A 23,422-nucleotide genomic window follows, 5' to 3' on the forward strand; every position below is an offset into this window, starting at 1 on the left:
ATTTTCTTTTAGATGAGGGGCCAAATTGAGCATCAGCTAGAATCAACTTTCACTCAACTCATGTCAACAAATATATGAGCATATCCCAGACCAATATAGCCATAAACACACACCTCATATCCCAGACCAATACAGCCATAAACACACACCTCATAACCCAGACCAATACAGCCATAAACACACACCTCATATCCCAGACCAATACAGCCATAAACACACACCTCATAACCCAGACCAATACAGCCATAAACACACACCTCATATCCCAGACCAATACAGCCATAAACACACACCTCATAACCCAGACCAATACAGCCATAAACACACACCTCATATCCCAGACCAATACAGCCATAAACACACACCTCATATCCCAGACCAATACAGCCATAAACACACACCTCATAACCCAGACCAATACAGCCATAAACACACACCTCATATCCCAGACCAATACAGCCATAAACACACACCACATATCCCAGACCAATACAGCCATAAACACACACCTCATAACCCAGACAGCCATAAACATACACCTCATAACCCAGACAGCCATAAACACACACCTCATTTATCATAACTTTGTCCATGTTCATGCAAGAGCGTACAAAATGCAACGTATAGCTTAGGTTATAATTAATTGAAAATAGTGTTCTGTTTTTATCAGAATATACAGTTACAAAATATAGCTTACATTGTCTAATTTGTATACACTATTTGACAGTTTAGAAGGTCAATATGATAGTTCTGACATACAAACAATTGAATTTACACAAAATGTGAACATTTTCATATAATTTCATATTATAACAGTAATCTCAAAAGACTGAAAGACACTGAAAAGTTGATTAGGAACTAAATGTACGGTTAATTATATTATTGACAAATACAGTATACTCCAGTTTGTGTATTTGTAAAGCACCACACCACAAGCAACATGGCAACACGTGAACATTAATATTAACAGACAATCATGTGTTCCAGACACAGTCCACTACTAATAAGTGCACTTTAAGTAACGCATACTGTATATAAAGTAAAGTACATGCTGATTAGCAAATCTCTTGCTCCATATTCAACGATGAGCCTACAGAAAGCTCACATACACTCACAATTACACCACGATAAGAGAGGCTCCGACTTTAGGAATAATCTAATGATTTATAAAGATGCTACCGAACTATAAAGACTACCGAATTGGAGTGAAAACCTATGGCACTGAATAGGGGAGGGAACATTGAACATTTTACACATTTACAAGCATAGGGCAGAATGCAAACTTGAGATCCAAATTCAAGTTTTTTCATTTACAAGTTATACAGGTGTAGATCTCAAATTCGGATTTGGACCATAGAAAAGGCTTTCTGCTATTTTTTTGGCTGCATTCTTAGTGAACAAACAGTATGTTTTGTTTGTTTGGTTATTTGGTGGTGGGGGCAGGTGCTGTACACTCAGAGTGGGGATTCGGTGGTATGTCTGTGTGGGAGGGGTGGAGCCAGGAGGAGGGAGGGGCTAGGAGAGGACTTCTCTGCAACCTGAGGCGGAGACGGGATAGGAGTGTCTGGAGACGGTGCAGAGAGAGAGAGGGAGAGGGAGAGGGAGAGGGAGAGGGAGAGGGAGAGGGAGAGGGAGAGGGAGAGAGACAGAGAGAGAGAGAGAGAAAGAGAGAAAGATGAGCCTCACACCAGAGGGGCAGAAAGAGTAATATGGAGCAGTCATTGTGGCATATAATGAACGCTTGCCTGTGAATGCTCATGAATCTTACCTACTGGAGAAACAACTGCGTGCATGCTTGTGTGTGTAGGTGTGTATTTTACCTATCTGAGTAGTGTGTGTAGCAGGCATAGTGCTGATGACCAGTGTGTGTAGGTGTGTATTTTACCTATCTGAGTAGTGTGTGTAGCAGGCATAGTGCTGATGACCAGTGTGTGTAGGTGTGTATTTTACCTATCTGAGTAGTGTGTGTAGCAGGCATAGTGCTGATGACCAGTGTGTGTTGTTGTGTATTTTACCTATCTGAGTAGTGTGTGTAGCAGGCATAGTGCTGATGACCAGTGTGTGTCCAGTCAGAGGGTCCTGGGCTAACTGGGTGTGGCCTGGGTGGTGCAGGTGGGCGGGCTCTGCCGCCAGACCTGGAGATAAACAGACAAACCAGCCAATCAGCACACAGGAAAATATATTTGCTTGTGTCCACTGTTAATGTACACTCTACTACCCACCTCCAAGTAGTGTAATAACATCTATATTGCTTATCAATATTATTGATGTTATGTTATCAGGGTTGGGGAGTAACGAATTACATGTAATCTGTTACATTTAAAGGGATTACAAAAAACAGTAACTGTAATCCGTTACGTTACCAGCAAAAATATTGTAATCAGATTACAGATACATTTGAACAACTAGATGATTACTTTAAGTTTGTTCCACCTAAGCGAGTCTGACAACAAGTCAGAGACCACTATAATGACACACCAAATGTGATGGATTGTGGGAAAAGAGCAGTAATAGGCTTTTGTAGGCTACAGTCCAAGCTATGTCTTCCAATGGTGCAACTGCTGTCGGCATCCAAAGATTATCCATCTTGAATAAACGCTTGGAGGTAAGAATGACAGCAGTGGTGTAGTCAACGGCGATACGGATATCACTTATTATTGATATCTACAAAGCGCATTGATGTGAATCACACTGCTGCTCTCTCATTTAGCTATTTGCACCTTATGGATTGTGGTTGTTGTGGATGACTGTTCACAAATCTAAAGGTGTATTTGAACCCAATAATGGTTGAATTCACGAAGTTTAAACTGCCTATCAATCATTGTTTTTGAAACCAGTGGACAGCCAGTGAAAAATGTGCTCATTCAACAGCTGCACAGTGCAGATCACAGCCCATGGAATTAAAGTTTTTTGTTCAATCTAATTCATGCCGATAAATAAATAAAATATTTTTGGCTAATCTATACTTCCATATCTCCAAGTCCTGTTCTTGAAGATCAAGGTGTATAACATTTATTGGAATGACTGGAATTCTGATCGGATTATTATGATATGTAGGGCGGCAGGTAGCCTAGTGGTTACAGTGTTGGGCCTGTCATCGGAAGGTTGCTGGATCGAATCCCCGAGATGACAAGGTAAAAATCTGTCATTCTTCTCCTGTTCCTAGGCCGTCATTGTAAATAATTATTTGTTCTTAACTTAATTGCCTAGTAAAATAAAAATAAAATTATAATAAATAAATGTAGTAGAAAGCGATAAATAAATGTAGTAGAAAACACTTAAAAATAGATAGATTTAGAGTTAAACAAATTTAGATTTTTTGGCAAGGACATATACAGGATTCTACCCTAAACAACATACCCTTCACTATGTTACCAGGACACATACAGGATGCTACCCTAAACAACATAACCTTCACTATGTCACCAGGACATATATAGGATGCTACCCTAAACAACATAACCTTCACTATGTCACCAGGACATATACAGGATGCTACCCTAAACAACATAACCTTCACTATGTCACCAGGACATATACAGGATGCTACCCTAAACAACATAACCTTCACTATGTCACCAGGACATATACAGGATGCTACCCTAAACAACATAACCTTCACTATGTCACCAGGACATATACAGGATGCTGCCCTAAACAACATGACCTCACTATGTAACCAGGACATATACAGGATGCTACCCTAAACAACATAACCTTCACTATGTCACCAGGACATATACAGGATGCTACCATAAACAACATAACCTTCACTATGTCACCAGGACATAACCTTCACTATGTCACCAGGACATATACAGGATACTACCCTCCTCAACATAACCTTCACTCTAAATTAAAACTCCAAACCCACGACCTGATTTTGGATGGAATTACATGGCTTCTTTTTTCACCTTTATTTAACCAGGTAGGCTAGTTGAGAACACCTTTATTTAACCAGGTAGGCTAGTTGAGAACACCTTTATTTAACCAGGTAGGCTAGTTGAGAACAAGTTCTCATTTGCAACTGCAACCTGGCCAAGATAAAGCGTAGCAATTCAACACATACAACAACACAGAGTTACACATGGAATAAACAAAACATACAGTCAATAATACAGTAGAACAGAAGAAAACAAAAAGTCTATATACAGTGAGTGCAAATGAGGTAAGTTAAGGAAATAAATAGGCCATGGTGGCGAAGTAATTACAATATAGCAATTAAACACTGGAATGGTAGATCGGCAGAAGATGAATGTGCAGGTAGAGATACTGGGGTGCAAAGGAGCAAAATAAATAAATATCAGTATGGGAATGAGGTAGGTAGATAGATGGGCTGTTTACAGATAGGCTAGGTACAGGTGCAGTGATCTGTAAACTGCCCTGACAGCTGGTGCTTAAAGCTAGTGAGGGAGATGTGAGTCTCCAGCTTCAGAGATTTTTGCAGTTTGTTCCAGTCATTGGCAGCAGAGAACTGGATGGAAAGACGACCAAAAGAGGAATTGGCTTTGGGGTTGACCAGTGAGATATACCTGCTGGAGCGTGTGCTACGAGTGGGTGCTGCTATGGTGACCAGTGAGTTGAGATAAGGCGGGGCTTTACCTAGCAGAGACTTGTAGATAACCTGTAGCCAGTGGGTTTGGCGACGAGTATGAAGCGAGGGCCAACCAACGAGAGCATACAGGTCGCAATGGTGGGTAGTTGTATGGGGCTTTGGTGACAAAACTGATGGCACTGTGATAGACTGCATCCAGTTTGTTGAGTAGAGTGTTGGAGGCTATTTTATAGATGACATCACCGAAGTCGAGGATCGGTTGGATGGTCAGTTTTACGAGGGTATGTTTGGCAGCATGAGTGAAGGATGCTTTGTTGCGATATAGGAAGCCAATTCTAGATTTCATTTTGGATTGGAGATGCTTAACGTGAGTCTGGAAGGAGAGTAAACAGTCTAACCAGACACCCAGGTATCTGTAGTTGTCCACGTATTCTAAGTCAGAACCGTCCAGAGTAGTGATGCTGGACGGGCGAGCAGGTGCAGGCAGCGATCAATTGAAAAGCATGCATTTAGTTTTACTTGCGTTTAAGAGCAGTTGGAGGCCACGGAAGGAGAGTTGTATGGCATAGAAGCTCGTCTGGAGGTTAGTTAACACAGTGTCCAAGGAGGGGCCAGAAGTATACAGAATGGTGTCGTGGTTCTTACATTCAAGGATTATTATTCCCAAACTATACATAAAATGCTCTGGCAAACAAGCAGAGACCTGAAAACCCCATCCAACCTGGAGCTGAGTGAGTAATGCTTAGTCTGAAGCAGTTGTTTTACTTTCAAAAGCCAAGAAGAAAAATACATTACAATTATATATTTTACTTAATAAGGACTGAATGGTCAGGCTACCAAGCTTTGCTAGGACAAAGGGATACAACTTCAATTAGCACTGATGTGTGAAGAGAGAGGTGTCGAAGCCTTTGAGCCCAACAAATGGCAGGCTACCCCACCCAGATCCAAAGGCCTTGAAGCCCCCTCCAGCTGTTCAAAGACCATCCACTGGCATTTTCTACAAGAAATCTGCCTCCAGAAATATAAGCTTCTCCCAAGTCGGTGACATCTACTCCCATTGCCTGCTGCACTGATGCTTGGATTCCACCTGTCGATCTGTACACCGTTTGCCCTGGCTTGTCTCCCCCTGTCTGGTACAGGTACCCCCCCCAACTACCTCTCTCAAAGAGTGCAATGTATAAAGTCAGAAAATCTGTTGTCTCAGCCACTGCCTGTCACCAAGGGAGTACTCCAAGGCTCAATCCTAGACCCCACGCACTTCTCAATTTACATCAACAACCTAGCTCAGGCAGTAGGAAGCTCTCTCATCCATTTATATGCAGATGATATAGTCCTATACTCAGCTGGCCCCTCCCCAGATTTTGTGTTAAATGCTCTACAACAAAGCTTTCTTAGTGTCCAACAAGCTTTCTCTACCCTTAACCTTGTTCTGAACACCTTCAAACAAAGGTTATGTGGTTTGGTAAGAAGAATGCCCCTCTCCCCACAGGTGTGATTACTACCTCTGAGGGTTTAGAGATTGAGTTAGTCACCTCATACAAGTACTTGGGAGTATGGCTAGACGGTGCATTGTCCTTCTCTCAGCACATATCAAAGCTGCAGGATAAAGTTACATCTAAACTGGGTTTCCTGTATCGTAATTGCTCCTCTTTCACCCCAGCTGCCAAACTAACCCTGATTCCATCCTACCCATGCTAGATTACAGAGACATAATTTATAGATCAGCAGGTAAGGGTGCTCTCGAGCAGCTCGATGTTCTTTACCATTTGGCCATCAGATTTGCCACCAATGCTCCTTATAGGACACATCACTGCACTCTATACTCCTCTGTAAACTGGTCATCTCTGTATACCTGTCGCAAGACACACTGGTTGATGCTTATTTATATAACCCTCTTAGGCCTCACTCCCCCCTATCCACTGTGGCAGACCAGGGGGTTGGGTGAAGACGTTTACACAGATCAGACATGGACATAGTATGATTAGCTCGGTTTCAAGGGTGTTTATTAAATAATAAATCAAAAGAAGAGGATATGTCTCCCCCATGAGACCCTTTCCGGGATACCGTCTTCTGGGCTCCGGGTCTTGCTGTATCCTGTCGGGTACACAAACTCAAACTCGCTTTAGCGCGGGCTCCGTCTCCAACTACACGGAAGTCACCTTACCTTACCTTACCCAGTCCTCTCCTGTGTGCTGCCCTTCTGGCAGCTTTATGGGGCTTGTACAGCTGGTGAGCAATCAGCCCTTGATTACTCACCAACTCCCCAATCAGCCCCAATTAGTCCTGGGCGGAGAGCCCGTCAAGACCTGGCACGAGCCATCGCCTCGATGTATACTCTGTCTGTCACCAGGCCTCGACGACTCTCCCCCTGGTGGCTGACCTGATGTACGCCACACCACATACAACACCTACAACACACATTCTGTTAAATGTCCCCAAAGCACACACATCCCTGGGTTGCTCGTCTTTTCCATTCTCTGAGGCTAGCGACTGGAACGAGCTGCAACAAATACTCAAACTAGACAGTTTTATCTCAATCTCTTCATTCAAAGACTCAATCATGGACACTCTTACTGACAGTTGTGGCTGCTTTGTGTGATGTATTGTTGTTTCTACATTCTTGCCCTTTGTGCTGTTGACTGTGCCTAATAATGTTTGTACCATGTTTTGTGCTGCTACCATGATGTGTTGCAACCATGTTGTTGTCATGTTGTGTTGCTACCGTGCTGTGTTGTCATGTGTTGCTGCCTTGCTATGTTATTGTCTTAGGTCTCTCTTTATGTAGTGTTGTGTTGTCTCATTGTCGTGATGTGTGTTGTCCTATATTTGTATATATTTTTTTTATCTAATCCCAGTCCCCGTCACGCCCGCAGGTCTTTTGCCTTTTGGTAGGCTGTCATTGTAAATAAGACATTTTATTCACTGATTTGCCTAGTTACATAAAAATTAAATAAATAAAGTAAAATTGAACATCCATATATGGCCAGCTATGTAAACTTTAACATTGATTTATCCTGCAATAGATGTTGTTCAATTGGTAACATACATTTTTGTCTTCTTCTAATGCCTCTTAAGGGGAAAGTAATCTAAAAGTAACAGAATGTAATCAGATTACATTACTGAGTTTGGGTAATCCACAAGTTACGTTACTGATTACAATTACTTTAATGGATTACATTTAGAAAGTAACCTACCCAACCCTGTATGTTATCATACATAGACTCACCTCCCAGCAGCATCTCGTGCAGAAGGTTGTCTATCTTGGCCAGGCCACAGAGTTTAACAAACTGCAGTTGTTCTATCAACTGCCAGGTGATGGACTGTAGAGTAGGCAGCAGGAGCAGCAGCTCTCCAAACCTCCCTCTGGAGTCATACTGACGGTCGTTAATATAGTCCTCTAGACTCATCTGGACCTGCAGACGCATCGCCTTGATCTTAGACGGGTCACGCAGAGACTTGGCATCTGGAGAGAAGGAGGGATGGAACGATGATGGCGGGAGACAAAGGATACGTGAATCAAATCAAATCTAACTTTATTTGTCACATGCACCGAATACAAGTGTAGGCCTTACCGTGAAATGCTTACTTACAAGCCCTTAACCAACAATGCAGTTAAAGAAAGAGTTTAGAAAATATTTACCAAATAAACTAAAGTAAAAAATAAAAAAAGTAACCCAATAAAATAACAATAGCGAGGCTAAATACAGGCGGTACCGGTGACGAGTCAATGTGCAGGGATACCGGTTAGTTGAGGGAATTTGTACATGTTGGTAGGGATAAAGTGACTATGCATAGATAATAAACAGCGAGTAGCAGCAGTTTAAAAACAAATGAGGGGGTGTCAATGTAAATAGTCCTGGTGGCCATTTGATTAATTGTTCAGCAGTCTTATGGATTGGGGGTAGAAACTGTTAAGGAGCCTTTTGGTCCGAGGACTTGGTGCTCCGGTACCGCCTGCCATGCGGTAGCAGAGGGAACAGTCTATGACTTGGGTGACTGGAGTCTTTGACAATTTTTGGGGCTTTCCTCTGACACCGCCTAGCATACAGTTGAAGTCGGAAGTTTACATACACTTAGGTTGGAGTCATTAAAACCTGTTTTTCAACCACTCAAACTATAGTTTTGGCAAGTCGGTTAGGACATCTACTTTGTGCATGACACAAGTCATTTTTCCAACAAATGTTTGCGGATAGATTATTTAACTTTATCACAATTCTAGTTGGTCAGAAGTTTACATACACTAAGTTGACTGTGCCTTTAAACAGCTTGGAAAATTCCAGAAAATTATGTCATAGCTTTCGAAGCTTCTGGTAGGCTAATTGACATTTTAGTCAATTGGAGGTGTACCTGTGGATGTATTTCAAGGCCTACCTTTAAACTCAGTGCCTCTTTGCTTGACATAATGGGAAAATAAAAAGAAATCACCCAAGACCTCAGAAAAACATTATAGACCTCCACAAGTTTGGTTCATCATTTGGAGCAATTTCCAAACGCCTGAAGGTACCACGTTTATCTGTACAAACAATAGTACGCAAGTATAAACACCACGCAGCCATCATACCGCTCAGGAAGGAGACACGTTCTGTCTCCTAGAGATGAATGTACTTTGGTACGTAAAGTGCAAATCAATCTCAGAACAACAGCAAAGGGCATTGTGAAGATGCTGGAGGAAACCGGTACAAAAGTATCTATATCCACAGTAAAACAAGTCCTATATCGACGTAACCTGAAAGGCCGCTCAGCAAGGAAGAAGCCACTGCTCCAAAACAGCCATAAAAAAGCCAGACTACGGTTTGCAACTGCACATGGGGACAAAGATCGTACTTTTTGAAGAAATGTCCTCTGGTCTGATGAAACAAAAATAGAACTCTTTGGCCATAATGACCATCATTATGTTTGGAGGAAAAGGGGGAGGCTTGCAAGCCAAATAACACCATCCCAACCGTGAAGCACAGGGGTGGCAGCATCATGTTGTGGGGGTGCTTTGCTGCTGGAGGGACTGGTGCACTTCACAAAATAGATGGCATCATGAGGGAGGAAAATTATATGGATATATTGAAGCAAAATTTCAAGACCTCAGTCAGGAAGTTAAAGCTTGGTCGCAAATGGGTCTTCCAAATGGCAATGACCCCAAGCATACTTCCAAAGTTGTGTCAAAATGGCTTAAGGACAACAAAGTCAAGGTATTGAAGTGGCCATCACAAAGCCCTGACCTCAATCCTATATAAAATGTGTGGGCAGAACTGAAAAAGCTTGTGCGAGAAAGGAGGCCTACAAATCTGAGTTACACCAGCTCTGTCAGGAGGTATGGGCCAAAACTCACCCAACTTATTGTGGGAAACTTGTGGAAGGTTATCCGAAATGTTTGACCCAAGTTAAACAATCTAAAGGCAATGCTACCAAATACTAATTGAGTGTATGTAAACTTCTGACCCACTGGGAATGTGATGAAAGAAATCAAATCTGAAATAAATCATTCTCTCTACTATTATTCTGACATTTCACATTCTTAAAATAAAGTGGTGATCCTAACTGAACTAGGACAGGGAATTTTTACTAGGATTAAATGTCAGGAATTGTGAAAATACTGAGTTTAAATGTATTTGGCTAAGGTGTATGTAAATTTCCGACTTCAAATGTCGGTCCTGGATGGCAGGAAGCCTGGCCCCAGTGATGTACTGGGTCGTACACACTACTCTGTGTAGCAACTTAAGGTCAAATGCGAAGCAGTTGCCATTACCAGGCGGTGATGCAACTGGTCAGGATGCTCTCAATGGTCCAGTTGTATAACTTTTTGAGGATCTGGGGACCCATGCCAAATCTTTTTAGTCTCCTGAGGGGGAAAAGGTGTTGTCGTGCCCTCTTTACGACTGTCTTGGTGTGTTTGGACCATGATTGTTCGTTAGTGATGTGGTCAGCAAGGAACATGAAACTCTCGACCCGCTCCACTACAGCCCCGTAGATGTTAATGGGGGCCCGTTTGGCCCGCATTTTCCTTTAGTCCACAATCAGCTCCTTTGTCTTGTTCATATTGAGAGAGAGGTTGTTGTCCTGGCAGTCACTGACCTCCTCCCTATAGACTGTCTCATCGTTGTCAGTAATCAGGCCTACCACTGTTGTGTCGTCAGCAAACTTAACGATAGTGTTGGAGAAGTGTTTAGCCATGCAGTCGTGGGTGAACAGGGTGTACAGGAGGGGACTAAGCACACACCCCTGTTGGGACCCAGTGTTGACGATCAGCGTGGCAGACATGTTGTTGCCTACCCTTACCACCTGGGGGCGGCCTGTCAGGAAGTTCAGGATCCAGTTGCAGAGGGAGGTGTTCAGTCCCAGGGTCCTTAGCTTAGTGTTGAGCTTTGTGGGCACTAATGCTGAGCTTTAGTCAATGAACAGCATTCTCACATAGGTATTCCTTTTGTCCAGGTGGGAAAGGGCAGTGTGGAGTGCAATTGAGATTGCGTCATCTGTGGATCTGTTGGGGCGGAATGTGAATTGGAGTGTGTCTAAGGTATCCAAGATGATGCTGTTAATGAGATTCCCTTTGTAGTCCGTAATAGTTTTGATGCCCTGCCACATCTGACGAGCGTCAGAGCCGGTGTTGTAGGATTCTATCTTAGTTCTGTATTGACACTTCGCCTGTTTGATGGTTTGTCTGAGGGCATAGCGGGATTTCTTATAAGCGTCCGGATTAGTGCCCCACTCCTTGAAAGTGGTTGCCTTTAGCTCAATGCGGATGTTGCCTGTAATCCATGGCTTCTGGTTGGGATATGTACGTACGGTCACTGTGGGGACGACGTCATTGATGCAGTTATTGACCATGAATCCCGGGAACATATTCTAGTCTGTGCTAGCAAAACATTTCTGTAGCATACCATCCGCGTCATCTGACCATTTCCGTATTGAGCGAGTCACTGTTACTTCCAGCTTTAGTTTTTGCTTGTAAGCAGGAATCAGGATGATAGAATTATGGTCAGATTTGCCAAATGGAGGATGAGAGAGAGATTTCTATGCGTCTCTCTGTGTGTAGTAAAGGTGGTGTAGAGTTTTTTTCCCCCTCTGGTTGCACATGTGACATGCTGGTAAAAATTAGGTAAAACGTATTTAAGTTTGCCCGCATTAAAGTCCCCGGCCACTAGGAGCTCCATTTCTGGATGAGCATTTTATTGTTTGCTTATGGCCTTATACAGCTGGTTGAGTGCGGTCTTAGTGCCAGCATCGGTTTGTGGTGGTATATAGACGGCTATGAATAATATAGATGAGCACTCTCTTGGTAGATTGTGTGGTCGACAGCTTATCACGAGGTACTCTTCCTCAGACGAGCAATACCTCAAAACTTCTTTAATATTAGACATCGCGCATCAGCTGTTATTGAGAAATAGACACACACCCCCATCCCTCGTCTTACAAGACGTAACTTCTCTGTCCTGACGCCGCATGGAAAATCCTGCCATCTCTATATTATCCGTGTCGTCGTTCAGCAACGACTCAGTGAAACATAAGATATTACAGTTTTCAATGTTCCGTTAGTAGGATAGTTTTGATCGTATAACATCCATTTTGTTTTCCAGTGATTGCACGTTGGCCAATAGAACGGATGGTAGTAGAAGTTTACTCACTTGCCTACGGATTCTCAGAAGGCACCCCGACATCCGCCCCCTTTTTCTCCATCTTTTCTTCATGCAAATATCCTTTGCGTTGGACTCGTTAAAGAAAAAATATTTATTCAGTTCGAGGTGAGTAATTGCTGTTCTAATGTCCAGAAGTCATAAGATACGGTAGCAGCAACAGTATGTACAAAATAAGTTAAAAAAATAAGTTACAAAAAAAGTAACAAAATAGGACAGTTGGTTAGGAGCCCATACCCTTCGAAAGCCAAGTGAACAAACAGATTACTGACCATTTCGAATCCCACCATACCTTCTCCGCTATGCAATCTGGTTTCAGAGCTGGTCATTGGTGCACCTCAGCCACGTTCAAGGTCCTAAACAATATCTTAACCGCCATCAACAAGAAACAATACTGTGCAGCCGTATTCATTGACCTGGCCAGCCGTAATCATTGACCTGGCCAAGGCTTTCGACTCTGTCAATCACCACATCCTCATCGGCAGACTCGAAAGCCTTGGTTTCTCAAATGATTGCCTCTCCTGGTTCACCAACAACTTCTCTGATAGAGTTCAGTGTGTCAAATCGGAGGGCCTATTGTCCGGGCCTCTGGCAGTCTCTATGGGGGTGCCACAGGGTTCAATTCTTGGACCGACTCTCTTCTCTGTATACATCAATGATGTCACTCTTGCTGCTGGTGAGTCTCTGATCCACCTCTACGCAGACGACACCATTCTGTATACTTCTGGCCCTTCTTTGGACACTGTGTTAACAACCCTCCAGGCAAGCGTCAATGCCATACAACTCTCCTTCCGTGGCCTCCAATTGCTCTTAAATACAAGTAAAACTATATGCATGCTCTTCAACCAATCGATGCCTGCACCTGCCTGTCTGTCCAACATCACTACTCTGAACGTGGTGGACAACTACAAATACCTAGATGTCTGGTTAGACTGTAAACTCTCCTTCCAGACTCACATCAAACATCTCCAATCCAAAGTTAAATCTAGAACTGGCTTCCTATTTCACAACAAAGCATCCTTCACTGATGCTGCCAAACATACCCTCGTAAAACTGACTATCCCACCGATACTCGACTTCCGCGTTGTCATTTACAAAATAGCCTCCAATACCCTACTCAATAAATTGGATGAAGTCTATCACAGTGTCATCCGTTTTGTCACCAAAGCCCCATATACTACCGACCACTGCGACCTGTACGCTCTCGTTGGCTGGCTCTCGCTTCATACTCTTCGCCAAACCCACTGGCTCCAGGTCATCTACAAGACCCTGCTAGGTAAAGCCCCGCTTTATCTCAGCTCGCTGGTCACCATAGCAGCACCCACCTGTAGCACACACTCCAGCAGGTATATCTCTCTGGTCACCCCCAAAACCAATTCTTCCTTTGGCCGCCTCTCCTTCCAGTTCTCTGCTGCCAATGACTGGAACAAACTACAAAAATCTCTGAAACTGGAAACAAATCTCCCTCACTAGCTTTAAGCATCAGCTGTCAGAGCAGCTCACAGATCACTGCACCTGTACACAGCCCATCTATAATTTAGCCCAAAAATAATTTAGCCCAACTACCTCTCCCCCTACTGTATTTATTTATTTATTTTGCTCCTTTGCACCCCATTATTTCTATCTCTACCTTGCACATTCTTCCACTGCAAATCTACCATTCCAGTGTTTTACTTGCTATATTGCATTCACTTCGCCACCGATGGTATTTTTTGTGCCTTTACCTCCCTTATCTCACCTCATTTGCTCACATCGTATATAGACTTATTTATACTGCATTATTGACTGTATGTTTGTTTTACTCCATGTGTAACTCTGTGTTGTTGTATGTGTCGAACTGCTTTGCTTTATCTTGGCCAGGTCGCAATTGTAAATGAGAACTTGTTCTCAACTTGCCTACCTGGTTAAATAAAGGTGGAATAAAAACAAATACAAATAAAACGGCAGCCATCTCCTCCGGCGCCATTTTTGATATGATATGATACGCTTTTTGGCGTCTGCTGAAACAGAGGCAACAGAGAACAGTCACGTGTCAATGATTAACAAAACCATTCAAATCAACTTTGTTTGGTTGAATACGGAAGCTATTGTGTGGTATATGGGTGTGTAAAAGTGGAAGGCTGCCTGAGTCGGGTTGTTAAAGTGCTTACCGGGGTCAAAGAAGACAATGGCCTTGAGAGCAGCATACTCATGGTCATCTATCTGGATGTCCTGGAAGGGCAGGACCAGCTCATCTAGAACACGGTTAGCTACACGACCGATGTCCGGCTCCGCACTGCTACCATGGATCACACACCCATTACCTGGAGAGGGAGAGAGGGGAGGGGGACGGAAATGTGTGTTTTGGGAGAGGGGTAGGGGGTTGAGTGTGTGTTTCTCCACATGTTGCGGGGGATGTATATGTGTGTGTGTGTGTGTGTGTGTGTGTGTGTGTGTGTGTGTGTGTGTGTGTGTGTGTGTGTGTGTGTGTGTGTGTGTGTGTGTGTGTGTGTGTATGTGTGTGTAGGTGAATGTACTTGAAGCATGTCACTTCTAATCCCCATTTACATTACTTATCAATTATTTTGATAATTTTACCATCTACAAATCATCTGTAGGTGGCGATCCACAAAAAGTGTCTTCCATGTCTTTCTGTCTGATAAAACATGTTTAAGTCAGGGGCCTCCAAAGACTTGAGTCAATGATTATCTGGTTGTATAACAGTCTTACAGGGCAACCGACCTGTTGGCCTTGATATGTCAGCTTTAAATCAAGCTTAGCACGGCAGTATAACAGGTTCTGATTGGGTGTTACTGAGGCATAAAGGTGAGAGGTGATTGGTCAGTTCTTACCAAGAAGCAGGAAGTCCTTGTAAGGCATTGACCTCTTGGCGACCCCTAGTAGAAGTTGTTCCCCTGCATGAGCCCTGAGCAGACTCACCTGGACAAACACACACACAGAGAGACACAGACACAGGAAACACACACAGGGTGAGAAACAATGACATGAGTAACCAATCACAGGCTACACACATATCTCAGTTCAAGACTCATTTGAATCTAAACCATTAGCTACGAACTAAAGCTAGATCCATTACTTTGTGTTCCTGGAAGGTCACAAGCACATTCAAAAGGCTTTAGAAGAGTCGTGGCATAACTTTGATGACCACTGTTTTGTTTTAGTTCCAGTCACTATTAGTTGGTCATGTAGCTACGCCCGGACTAGTCAGGTTGCTTACCTGGTCATCCAAGGGCAGCTCACCAAAGGCAGGGATGTATTTGGCCCATTCCACCAGCACTAGCAGCTGTTGTCTCATGGAGTCACAGACATCACCCACACCAGCTGACTTCTGTTCTGACACATCTACTGCACCCCTGGGACTGGATACACTGATCTAGAGTGGGGAGAGAGAATGAGTAGTCATGCAGATGATTGGAAACACTGATGATGTGTGTGTGTACGTGTTTGTGTGTGCAGGTGCGGGTGCGGGTGCGTTTTACCTGTTGAGACAGTGACTCTGCCTGGGCCAGAACAGTGATAGGTGGGAGATCCTGATTGTCCTGAATGTTTCTTCTGGAGCTGATTCGATCTCTCTCATTCTGAACCGCTGAAATACACACAAACACACACACACACACACACACATCAGATCAGAGCTATTAATATGATATTACCATGTTACCATTTCCAGAATCTAAGGTATAGGACTGAGAAACAAATATAGTTTGCCTATCCCCGGAATTTGCTACAATGTCATAATAATCATTTGAATAGCTGACTTTTAGTTCTGACCAAACCATGCAGGAGAACAGGCTGTGTAGAGGTGAAGTCAAAAGTTAACCAATAGCAGCACTGAACAACATGTCTGAAAGGCACATGATTGGGTGTCATAAAGCTCTCTGCCAAGGTTACAGGGCCCATAAACACACACACACACAAACACACACACAATCCTTTTCTGATATCCGTCATAAACACAGTGTTCTCTGAATAATCATGTTTAGCTCATGGCAATCCTGGTTTCAGCCTCCCAGCCCTGATGCCCTCCTCACACTGACTGCTTGATTTGTTTAATTTGTGAGTACAGACCTAGTGCTGGAACAAAAGCCTGCACAATGATGGAGATGAGTGCCATATTCTATTGGTATTCAGTAATACTGATGGTTTGATGTGGCCAACCTTCTTTCTTCATGCCAGCTCTGAAACACTTGTGGAGCCTGCAGTACCGACACTGGTTCCTCTTGTCCTTGTCCACCACACACTGACGGTTAAACCTGGAGACGCACAGACAGGTTACTGTCAATATCTTAACTCTATGGGCCAACCTTGTAGTTCTGTTGGTTGCAGTATGACTACACTCTTAGAAAAAAAGGTTCCACAAGGGGGTTTCTGCTGTCCCCATAGGAGAACCCTTTTTGGTTCCAGGTAGAACCCTCTGTGGAAAGTCATGGAACCCCAAAAGGTTCTGCCTGGCACCAAAAAGGGTTCCGAAGAACCCTTGTCGGTTCTAGATAGCACCTTTTTTCTAAGAGTGTACTGTACCTGCAGGAGTGTAATGTTAATATTGTGTGTGTTAGTGTAGACATAGGCTCTGGTAGTTGCAGCTATAGGCTGGAAACACAAACACACACTCCCCTACCTGCAGGAGTGTAATGTTAATATTGTGTGTGTTAGTGTAGACAAAGGCTCTGGTAGTTGCAGCTATAGGCTGGAAACACAAACACACACTCCCCTACCTGCAGGAGTGTAATGTTAATATTGTGTGTGTTAGTGTAGACATAGGCTCTGGTAGTTGCAGCTATAGGCTGGAAACACAAACACACACTCCCCTACCTGCAGGAGTGTAATGTTAATATTGTGTGTGTTAGTGTAGACATAGGCTCTGGTAGTTGCAGCTATAGGCTGGAAACACAAACACACACTCCCCTACCTGCAGGAGTGTAATGTTAATATTGTGTGTGTTAGTGTAGACAAAGGCTCTGGTAGTTGCAGCTATAGGCTGGAAAAACAAACACACACTCCCCTACCTGCAGGAGTGTAATGTTAATATTGTGTGTGTTAGTGTAGACATAGGCTCTGGTAGTTGCAGCTATAGGCTGGAAACACAAACACACACTCCCCTACCTGCAGGAGTGTAATGTTAATATTGTGTGTGTTAGTGTAGACATAGGCTCTGGTAGCTGCAGCTATAGGCTGGAAACACAAACACACACTCCCCTACCTGCAGGAGTGTAATGTTAATATTGTGTGTGTTAGTGTAGACATAGGCTCTGGTAGCTGCAGCTATAGGCTGGAAACACAAACACACACTCCCCTACCTGCAGGAGTGTAATGTTAATATTGTGTGTGTTAGTGTAGACATAGGCTCTGGTAGTTACAGCTATAGGCTGGAAACACAAACACACACTCCCCTACCTGCAGGAGTGTAATGTTAATATTGTGTGTGTTAGTGTAGACAAAGGCTCTGGTAGTTGCAGCTATAGGCTGGAAACACAAACACACACTCCCCTACCTGCAGGAGTGTAATGTTAATATTGTGTGTGTTAGTGTAGACATAGGCTCTGGTAGTTGCAGCTATAGGCTGGAAACAGAAACACACACTCCCCTACCTGCAGGAGTGTAATGTTAATATTGTGTGTGTTAGTGTAGACAAAGGCTCTGGTAGTTGCAGCTATAGGCTGGAAACACAAACACACACTCCCCTACCTGCAGGAGTGTAATGTTAATATTGTGTGTGTTAGTGTAGACATAGGCTCTGGTAGTTGCAGCTATAGGCTGGAAACACAAACACACACTCCCCTACCTGCAGGAGTAGATGTGGTTCTTGCGTATGGAGCGCCTGAAGAACCCTTTACATCCATCACAGCTGGAAGCTCCATAGTGTTTCCCTGTAGCCTTGTCTCCACATATGGCACAGTTAGAGTTCCCAACATCTGCCTGGGACAGGCCCGGCTCCGCTGGCATACTGTCTGGAACACACACATTATCCAAAGACTGGGTTAGACCACTGAGCTGAAGTTTATAGGTATTAGTGCAGGGAGCTAATACAAGTTTTATGGCCTCAGAAAAGGTTACCCATCATGCATGTACACACACACACACACACACAAACATGAACACACACACACACATCCTCTTGGCATCAGAAAACCTCCTCAATTGAAATAGAGAATCAATCATTCCTTTGTGCATGTGAAATCAAGGCATCTTGACAAAGGAAGAGAAGGACTCAGTGGGGATTCAGATCTGTACAGGCTGACTGGTATCTGTATGGTGACAGATAGGGAATTGGCTTGATTAGGAAAGCTTTTGGTGCTTTTATCTGGAATACATGTGAAGGACAGCAATAATATTAAACCTCACTCCAAAACCATGCAGGGTTAGGGTTGATCTAGTTTTTCTATATCTACATGGCTCCAGAGATAAGATGAGCCTTCAAAACTCAGAACCAGACCAAGTTCCAACCTCCACAGACCCAGACTTAGAACAAGAACCAGCGTATTGGGACCCAGACCCAAACCCCATGTGATGTCAAGACCAAAACCATGAGATCAAGACTTATAAATATAGCAACAAAAACACACCAGAAAGATGATTGCATACGCCAACCACGTCCAAGGAGGAGGAATACATCTTGACAATGCCAGAGAGAAGAAAGTCAATGTTTGACCAACTTTCCTTTTATCCATCAACGTGTTGAGGTGACAACTTCTCCTCTTACTGTCCTCTAACTGTAGGCCCACAATGAACCTGTCTTTATGACACACTGAGATTCACATCCTAACAGACCTCTTACCAATCATGGATTATTCATTCATGGATAAATGCAATATTCAACTGTTTTTTTAAGTGCAGTAATGAGTGTGAGTGTATAAGTAGAATGACAAGCTACATGTCTACGTATGTAAACTATGCGTGTGTTTGTGTGTGTGTGTTTGTGTGCGTGTGGGTCCACTCACCTCCCCCACCATAGAGGACGTCAGCATGATCGAAGCCCAGGCTGCTGTACGTTGGGTCCAGTCCCTCACTGTAGTTGGCTACATCCATGTCCAACAGAGAGTTACTCACTGACACAGACGGATACTTCATCCCTCTCTCTCTTTCCCTCTGTCAGTCTCTCTCTCTCTCTCTATCCTTTTACTGGCTCTTCTCCCTCTCTTTCCCTCTGTCAGTCTCTCTCTCTCTCTATCCTTTTACTGGCTCTTCTCCCTCTCTCTCTTTCCCTCTGTCAGTCTCTCTCTCTCTCTATCCTTTTACTGGCTCTTCTCCCTCTCTCTCTTTCCCTCTGTCAGTCGCTCTCTCTCTCTCTCTCTCTCTATCCTTTTACTGGCTCTTCTCCCTCTCTCTCTTTCCCTCTGTCAGTCGCTCTCTCTCTCTCTCTCTCTCTATCCTTTTACTGGCTCTTCTCCCTCTCTCTCTTTCCCTCTGTCAGTCTCTCTCTCTCTCTATCCTTTTACTGGCTCTTCTCCCTCTCTCTCTTTCCCTCTGTCAGTCGCTCTCTCTCTCTCTCTCTCTATCCTTTTACTGGCTCTTCTCCCTCTCTCTCTTTCCCTCTGTCAGTCGCTCTCTCTCTCTCTCTCTCTCTCTCTATCCTTTTACTGGCTCTTCTCCCTCTCTCTCTTTCCCTCTGTCAGTCGCTCTCTCTCTCTCTCTCTCTCTATCCTTTTACTGGCTCTTCTCCCTCTCTCTTCCCTCTGTCAGTCTCTCTCTCACTCTCTCTATCCTTTTACTTGCTCTTCTCCCTCTCTCTCTTTCCCCTGTCAGTCTCTCTCTCTCTCTATCCTTTTACTGGCTCTTCTCCCTCTCTCTCTTTCCCCTGTCAGTCTCTCTCTCTCTCTATCCTTTTACTGGCTCTTCTCCCTCTCTCTCTTTCCCTCTGTCAGTCTCTCTCTCTCTCTCTCTCTCTCTATCCTTTTACTGGCTCTTCTCCCTCTCTCTCTTTTTCTCTGCCCGTCTTTCTCTATGTTTTTTTGTTCCAATTTCTTTCGCTATCACTTTCTGTCTATTTCTTTCTTCTTTCTTCTTATTCTTCTTCACCACCTTCTTCTTCACATTCTTCTTGACCTTCTTCACCTTCTTCTTCTTCACATTCTTCTTCGTCACCTTCTTCTTCTTCTTAACCTTCTTCTTCACCTTCTTCTTCTGTCACACAGTTCGTCCACCTTTCGGAGTGCAGAAGGTAACCTAAGGTACCTGCCATTTGATTGGTCACCTACAACGAAAGTGGGTGGGCCTTGACGAAGGCATCTCACCTAGTTGCACATTACTTATCTCTTTCTTTTATCTGTCCTTTTTTCCCTCACTTATCACAGAGTTGGAGAGATAGGGGAGAGATAGATATTCTCTGTTTGTGAGACATATTGGCAAGTTTGACAAGGTGGTGACGATATCATTAGGTGTGTGTGTTTGTGGCCAGGATTCTGTGGCCTCCATAGCCTGCCTAATCTAATCAATGGCAGAGCAATACAACAGCATCTAATCTACAGGGAGGCAGAGCACAGAGAAAAACACCACTGATACCAGCCACTGACTCCCATTCACTTCCTTCTATCCTTTTGTATTGCTGATCATAAACAAGACATAGTTGACCCTCTACTCCCACTATTCACATAGTTTCCCTGCACTAAATACCTCCGTTAGAGATTGAATGCAATCTGATTGAGGTAATATAATGAATCTAACATAATTGAATGGCCTGCATCATTCCGTTTATGATTAGGGCAATAATCACGATGGTAGGAAGGAGGGTGTGGGGATATACAGTATACTGAGAGCAGTTAATCTAACTGTGGTAAATGTCTCCTAATGGCACATACAAATGTAGGATCTTCATTTGATCAACATTTAATTACTGAGAATTTTCCTGCACAGCAGAAAATGCAAACTAGCATTTGTTTTTAAAAGGCTTCTAAAGTTTGTAATTCCACTTTGACATTTCAGAATTGATTTGCCCTGACAAAAAAATATCAACCCCTACAAAGAAATGTCCATTAATTCAAATGTCCTGTTGCTACAGGATAATTTTTCTGCTGTTGCAAACTGGCTCAAATTAAGATCCTACATCTATTTCATTAATCCACTACCAAGTGCATACCTACATAGAGAGAGAGAGAGAGAGAAAGAAAGGAGTTTTTTGTGTGTGTGTGTGTGTGTGTGTGTGTGTGTGTGTGTGTGTGTGTGTGTGTGTGTGTGTGTGTGTGTGTGTGTGTGTGTGTGTGTGTGTGTGTGTGTGTGTGTGTGTGTGTGTGTGTGTGTGTATGAGAGAGAGAGAGAGAGACAAACGTCAATAACATCACCCATAAGGTTACCTGATGAAGACCATGCTAGTGGAAGTGTGTTTGCTTCATGACATTAGCAACAAACAGAGCTTTCTTTTCAAACACAGCAGCCGAACCATATTACAGTGTCTGTCTCTGCTGCCTAGCATCAATGCCTGTTTCTCCCGGAGCACACGCACTGTAGTCACATGTCTGGTTGGTGTGTTAGCAACTAAAACACTACAGCAGGGCCATTAAACCCAGAGCTAACAGGCTAGCACTGTGTGAAACACTCAAAACCCTATCTGTCTGTTTGACATTTCAAACCTTTTAAACACAGGTATACAACCACACACAATGCAAAAAATATGGAGCTATCTTGGTCTTCCTTTAGAGATTGTCATTAGAAGTGAGTCTGATGAAACCAATTAAAAAGTACCTTTTAGTTCAAGTAGAGAATGTGAAATTGGTTATCATGTGATCTTTACCATCCTGTGTGCAACAAAGATATCTTATCTGTTTTACCACAAGAAAACACCTGTATTGTGTACATACCGTCTCTCTCTTCCAACCAGGGGAGATTATTCTACATTATAAACTGAGTGGTTCGAGTCCTGAATGCTGATTGGCTGACAGCCGTAGTATATCAGACCATATACCACGGGTATGACAAAACATTTATCCATACTGCTCCAATTACGTTGGTAACCAGTTTATAACATCAATAAGGCATGAGGGGTGTGGTATATTGGCCATATACCCCACCCCCTCGTGCCTTATTACTTAATTATCCAATTTAGATATTAGCAAAGGTTGCAGCATTCCAACTTTTAGATTACTTTGAACAGAATATCTTGAATATTACACTTTCACTATCTCAAGCTGGTGTCATCCTTTCATCTTCTCACTGAGGGCCAATGGTCTCATATCAAAGGCATTGAATTGATTAAATGATCCTTTAAAAACATTGTTCAAATATAAGGAAGTCATGGTCTAGCTCTACAGTTGATGGGTAGGTAGGTCTACATGCATTGAGAACGAGGTTGACTACAGCCATATGCAAACAAATGTTTTATGGAACTGTATGAGGAAGTTCCAACTTCACACAGTTTTACAATTCACACAAGTAAAGTAAGCTATGGCGTAGCCCAACTACCACCCTCTTTAGTTGTTCTATTTGGGGAATGGTTTATTCTCCTCGGAATGAACTACATGAACTATATTTATTTTAGTAGGCAATTAATGGAAAGGTTCTGTTTTATGTCTATGGGACATAGGCTCGGCTACCTGAGAGCTAGCTCACTCATACTGTAACTCCCATAATCTAGCCTACCTGTCCTGTCCTATCCTGTGCAGGTGGGGTAACACCCCACTAGACAAACACAGCACCACGTGACAAGTCAATGTCTCCCGTTGGAGCGCTACGACCCAAATACAGCTGAACCGACAAGGGAAGGTACGAACGCAGCTGATGTCTCACCTTTGAATACTCAACAAAGTTAATTATCATCGCTGTGATAATGTCACTGTATACGATGTAGGCTACAAACATCATGTGTTCATTCTTTATATTTTCAAATGAGACCGCTTACCTTTTTTTGTTGTCCGTCAGCTATGTACATTAATTCAACAGAGTCCACCTGTAAACTAGCCACCAGCTTTGAAGCGACACTTGTCCCACGGTGTCACCGCACGAAATGGGAGAGTCGTGGGCGAGGAGTTGCAACAACACACGGAAGGTTGGAAGGGAAAGCTATGGGCCTATAATTCATTGAGCGACACATTTGATGGTGCCGGCATAGGCTCTCATTACATCGATTTACTAAACAAACTGAAAGTTGGGTGGGGACGTTAAACAGTAACTAGCCTCCATAAAACTCAGAGGGACAGGAATATTGGTGTGTGTGTGTGTGTGTGTGTGTGTGTGTGTGTGTGTGTGTGTGTGTGTGTGTGTGTGTGTGTGTGTGTGTGTGTGTGTGTGTGTGTGTGTGTGTGTGTGTGTGTGT

At 43.4% G+C, this 23,422-nt stretch overlaps 1 protein-coding gene across 2 annotated transcripts; it reads right to left on the minus strand.

Moving 5' to 3' along the window:
• Positions 1 to 617: 617 nt before the first annotated feature.
• hnf4g (hepatocyte nuclear factor 4, gamma) lies at positions 618 to 23,202 on the minus strand. Of its 2 annotated transcripts, none has more exons than XM_064949295.1 (10): positions 23,009 to 23,202; positions 17,963 to 18,128; positions 16,339 to 16,433; positions 15,660 to 15,766; positions 15,398 to 15,553; positions 15,012 to 15,099; positions 14,331 to 14,483; positions 7,782 to 8,018; positions 2,016 to 2,135; positions 618 to 1,564 (listed from the first exon to the last, which is right to left on the minus strand). In XM_064949295.1, exons 2-10 carry the CDS (start codon positions 18,121 to 18,123, stop codon positions 1,455 to 1,457), a joined length of 1,227 nt encoding a protein of 408 aa, XP_064805367.1. In that variant the 5' UTR covers positions 18,124 to 18,128; positions 23,009 to 23,202; the 3' UTR covers positions 618 to 1,454. The 2 variants fall into 2 exon arrangements, with proteins under 2 accessions (XP_064805367.1, XP_064805365.1); XM_064949293.1 differs by lacking the exon at positions 23,009 to 23,202 and adding an exon at positions 19,119 to 20,521.
• Between the last annotated feature and the right edge of the window lie 220 nt (positions 23,203 to 23,422).

The sequence above is a fragment of the Oncorhynchus masou genome, chromosome 30, assembly GCF_036934945.1.
Source record: "Oncorhynchus masou masou isolate Uvic2021 chromosome 30, UVic_Omas_1.1, whole genome shotgun sequence".
Classification (NCBI taxonomy): domain Eukaryota; kingdom Metazoa; phylum Chordata; class Actinopteri; order Salmoniformes; family Salmonidae; genus Oncorhynchus; species Oncorhynchus masou.

Bases quoted from the DNA above. Each gene is read 5' to 3' on its own strand.
- hnf4g (XM_064949293.1), bottom strand. From the start codon at position 19,248: ATGAAGTATCCGTCTGTGTCAGTGAGTAACTCTCTGTTGGACATGGAT. The intron at 15,100-15,397 runs GTAAGCAACCTG...GTGTTTGTCCAG, and splicing joins AGCTGCCCTTGGATGACCAG to GTGAGTCTGCTCAGGGCTCA. The intron at 2,136-7,781 runs GTGAGTCTATGT...GTTTATCTCCAG, and splicing joins GCACGAGATGCTGCTGGGAG to GTCTGGCGGCAGAGCCCGCC.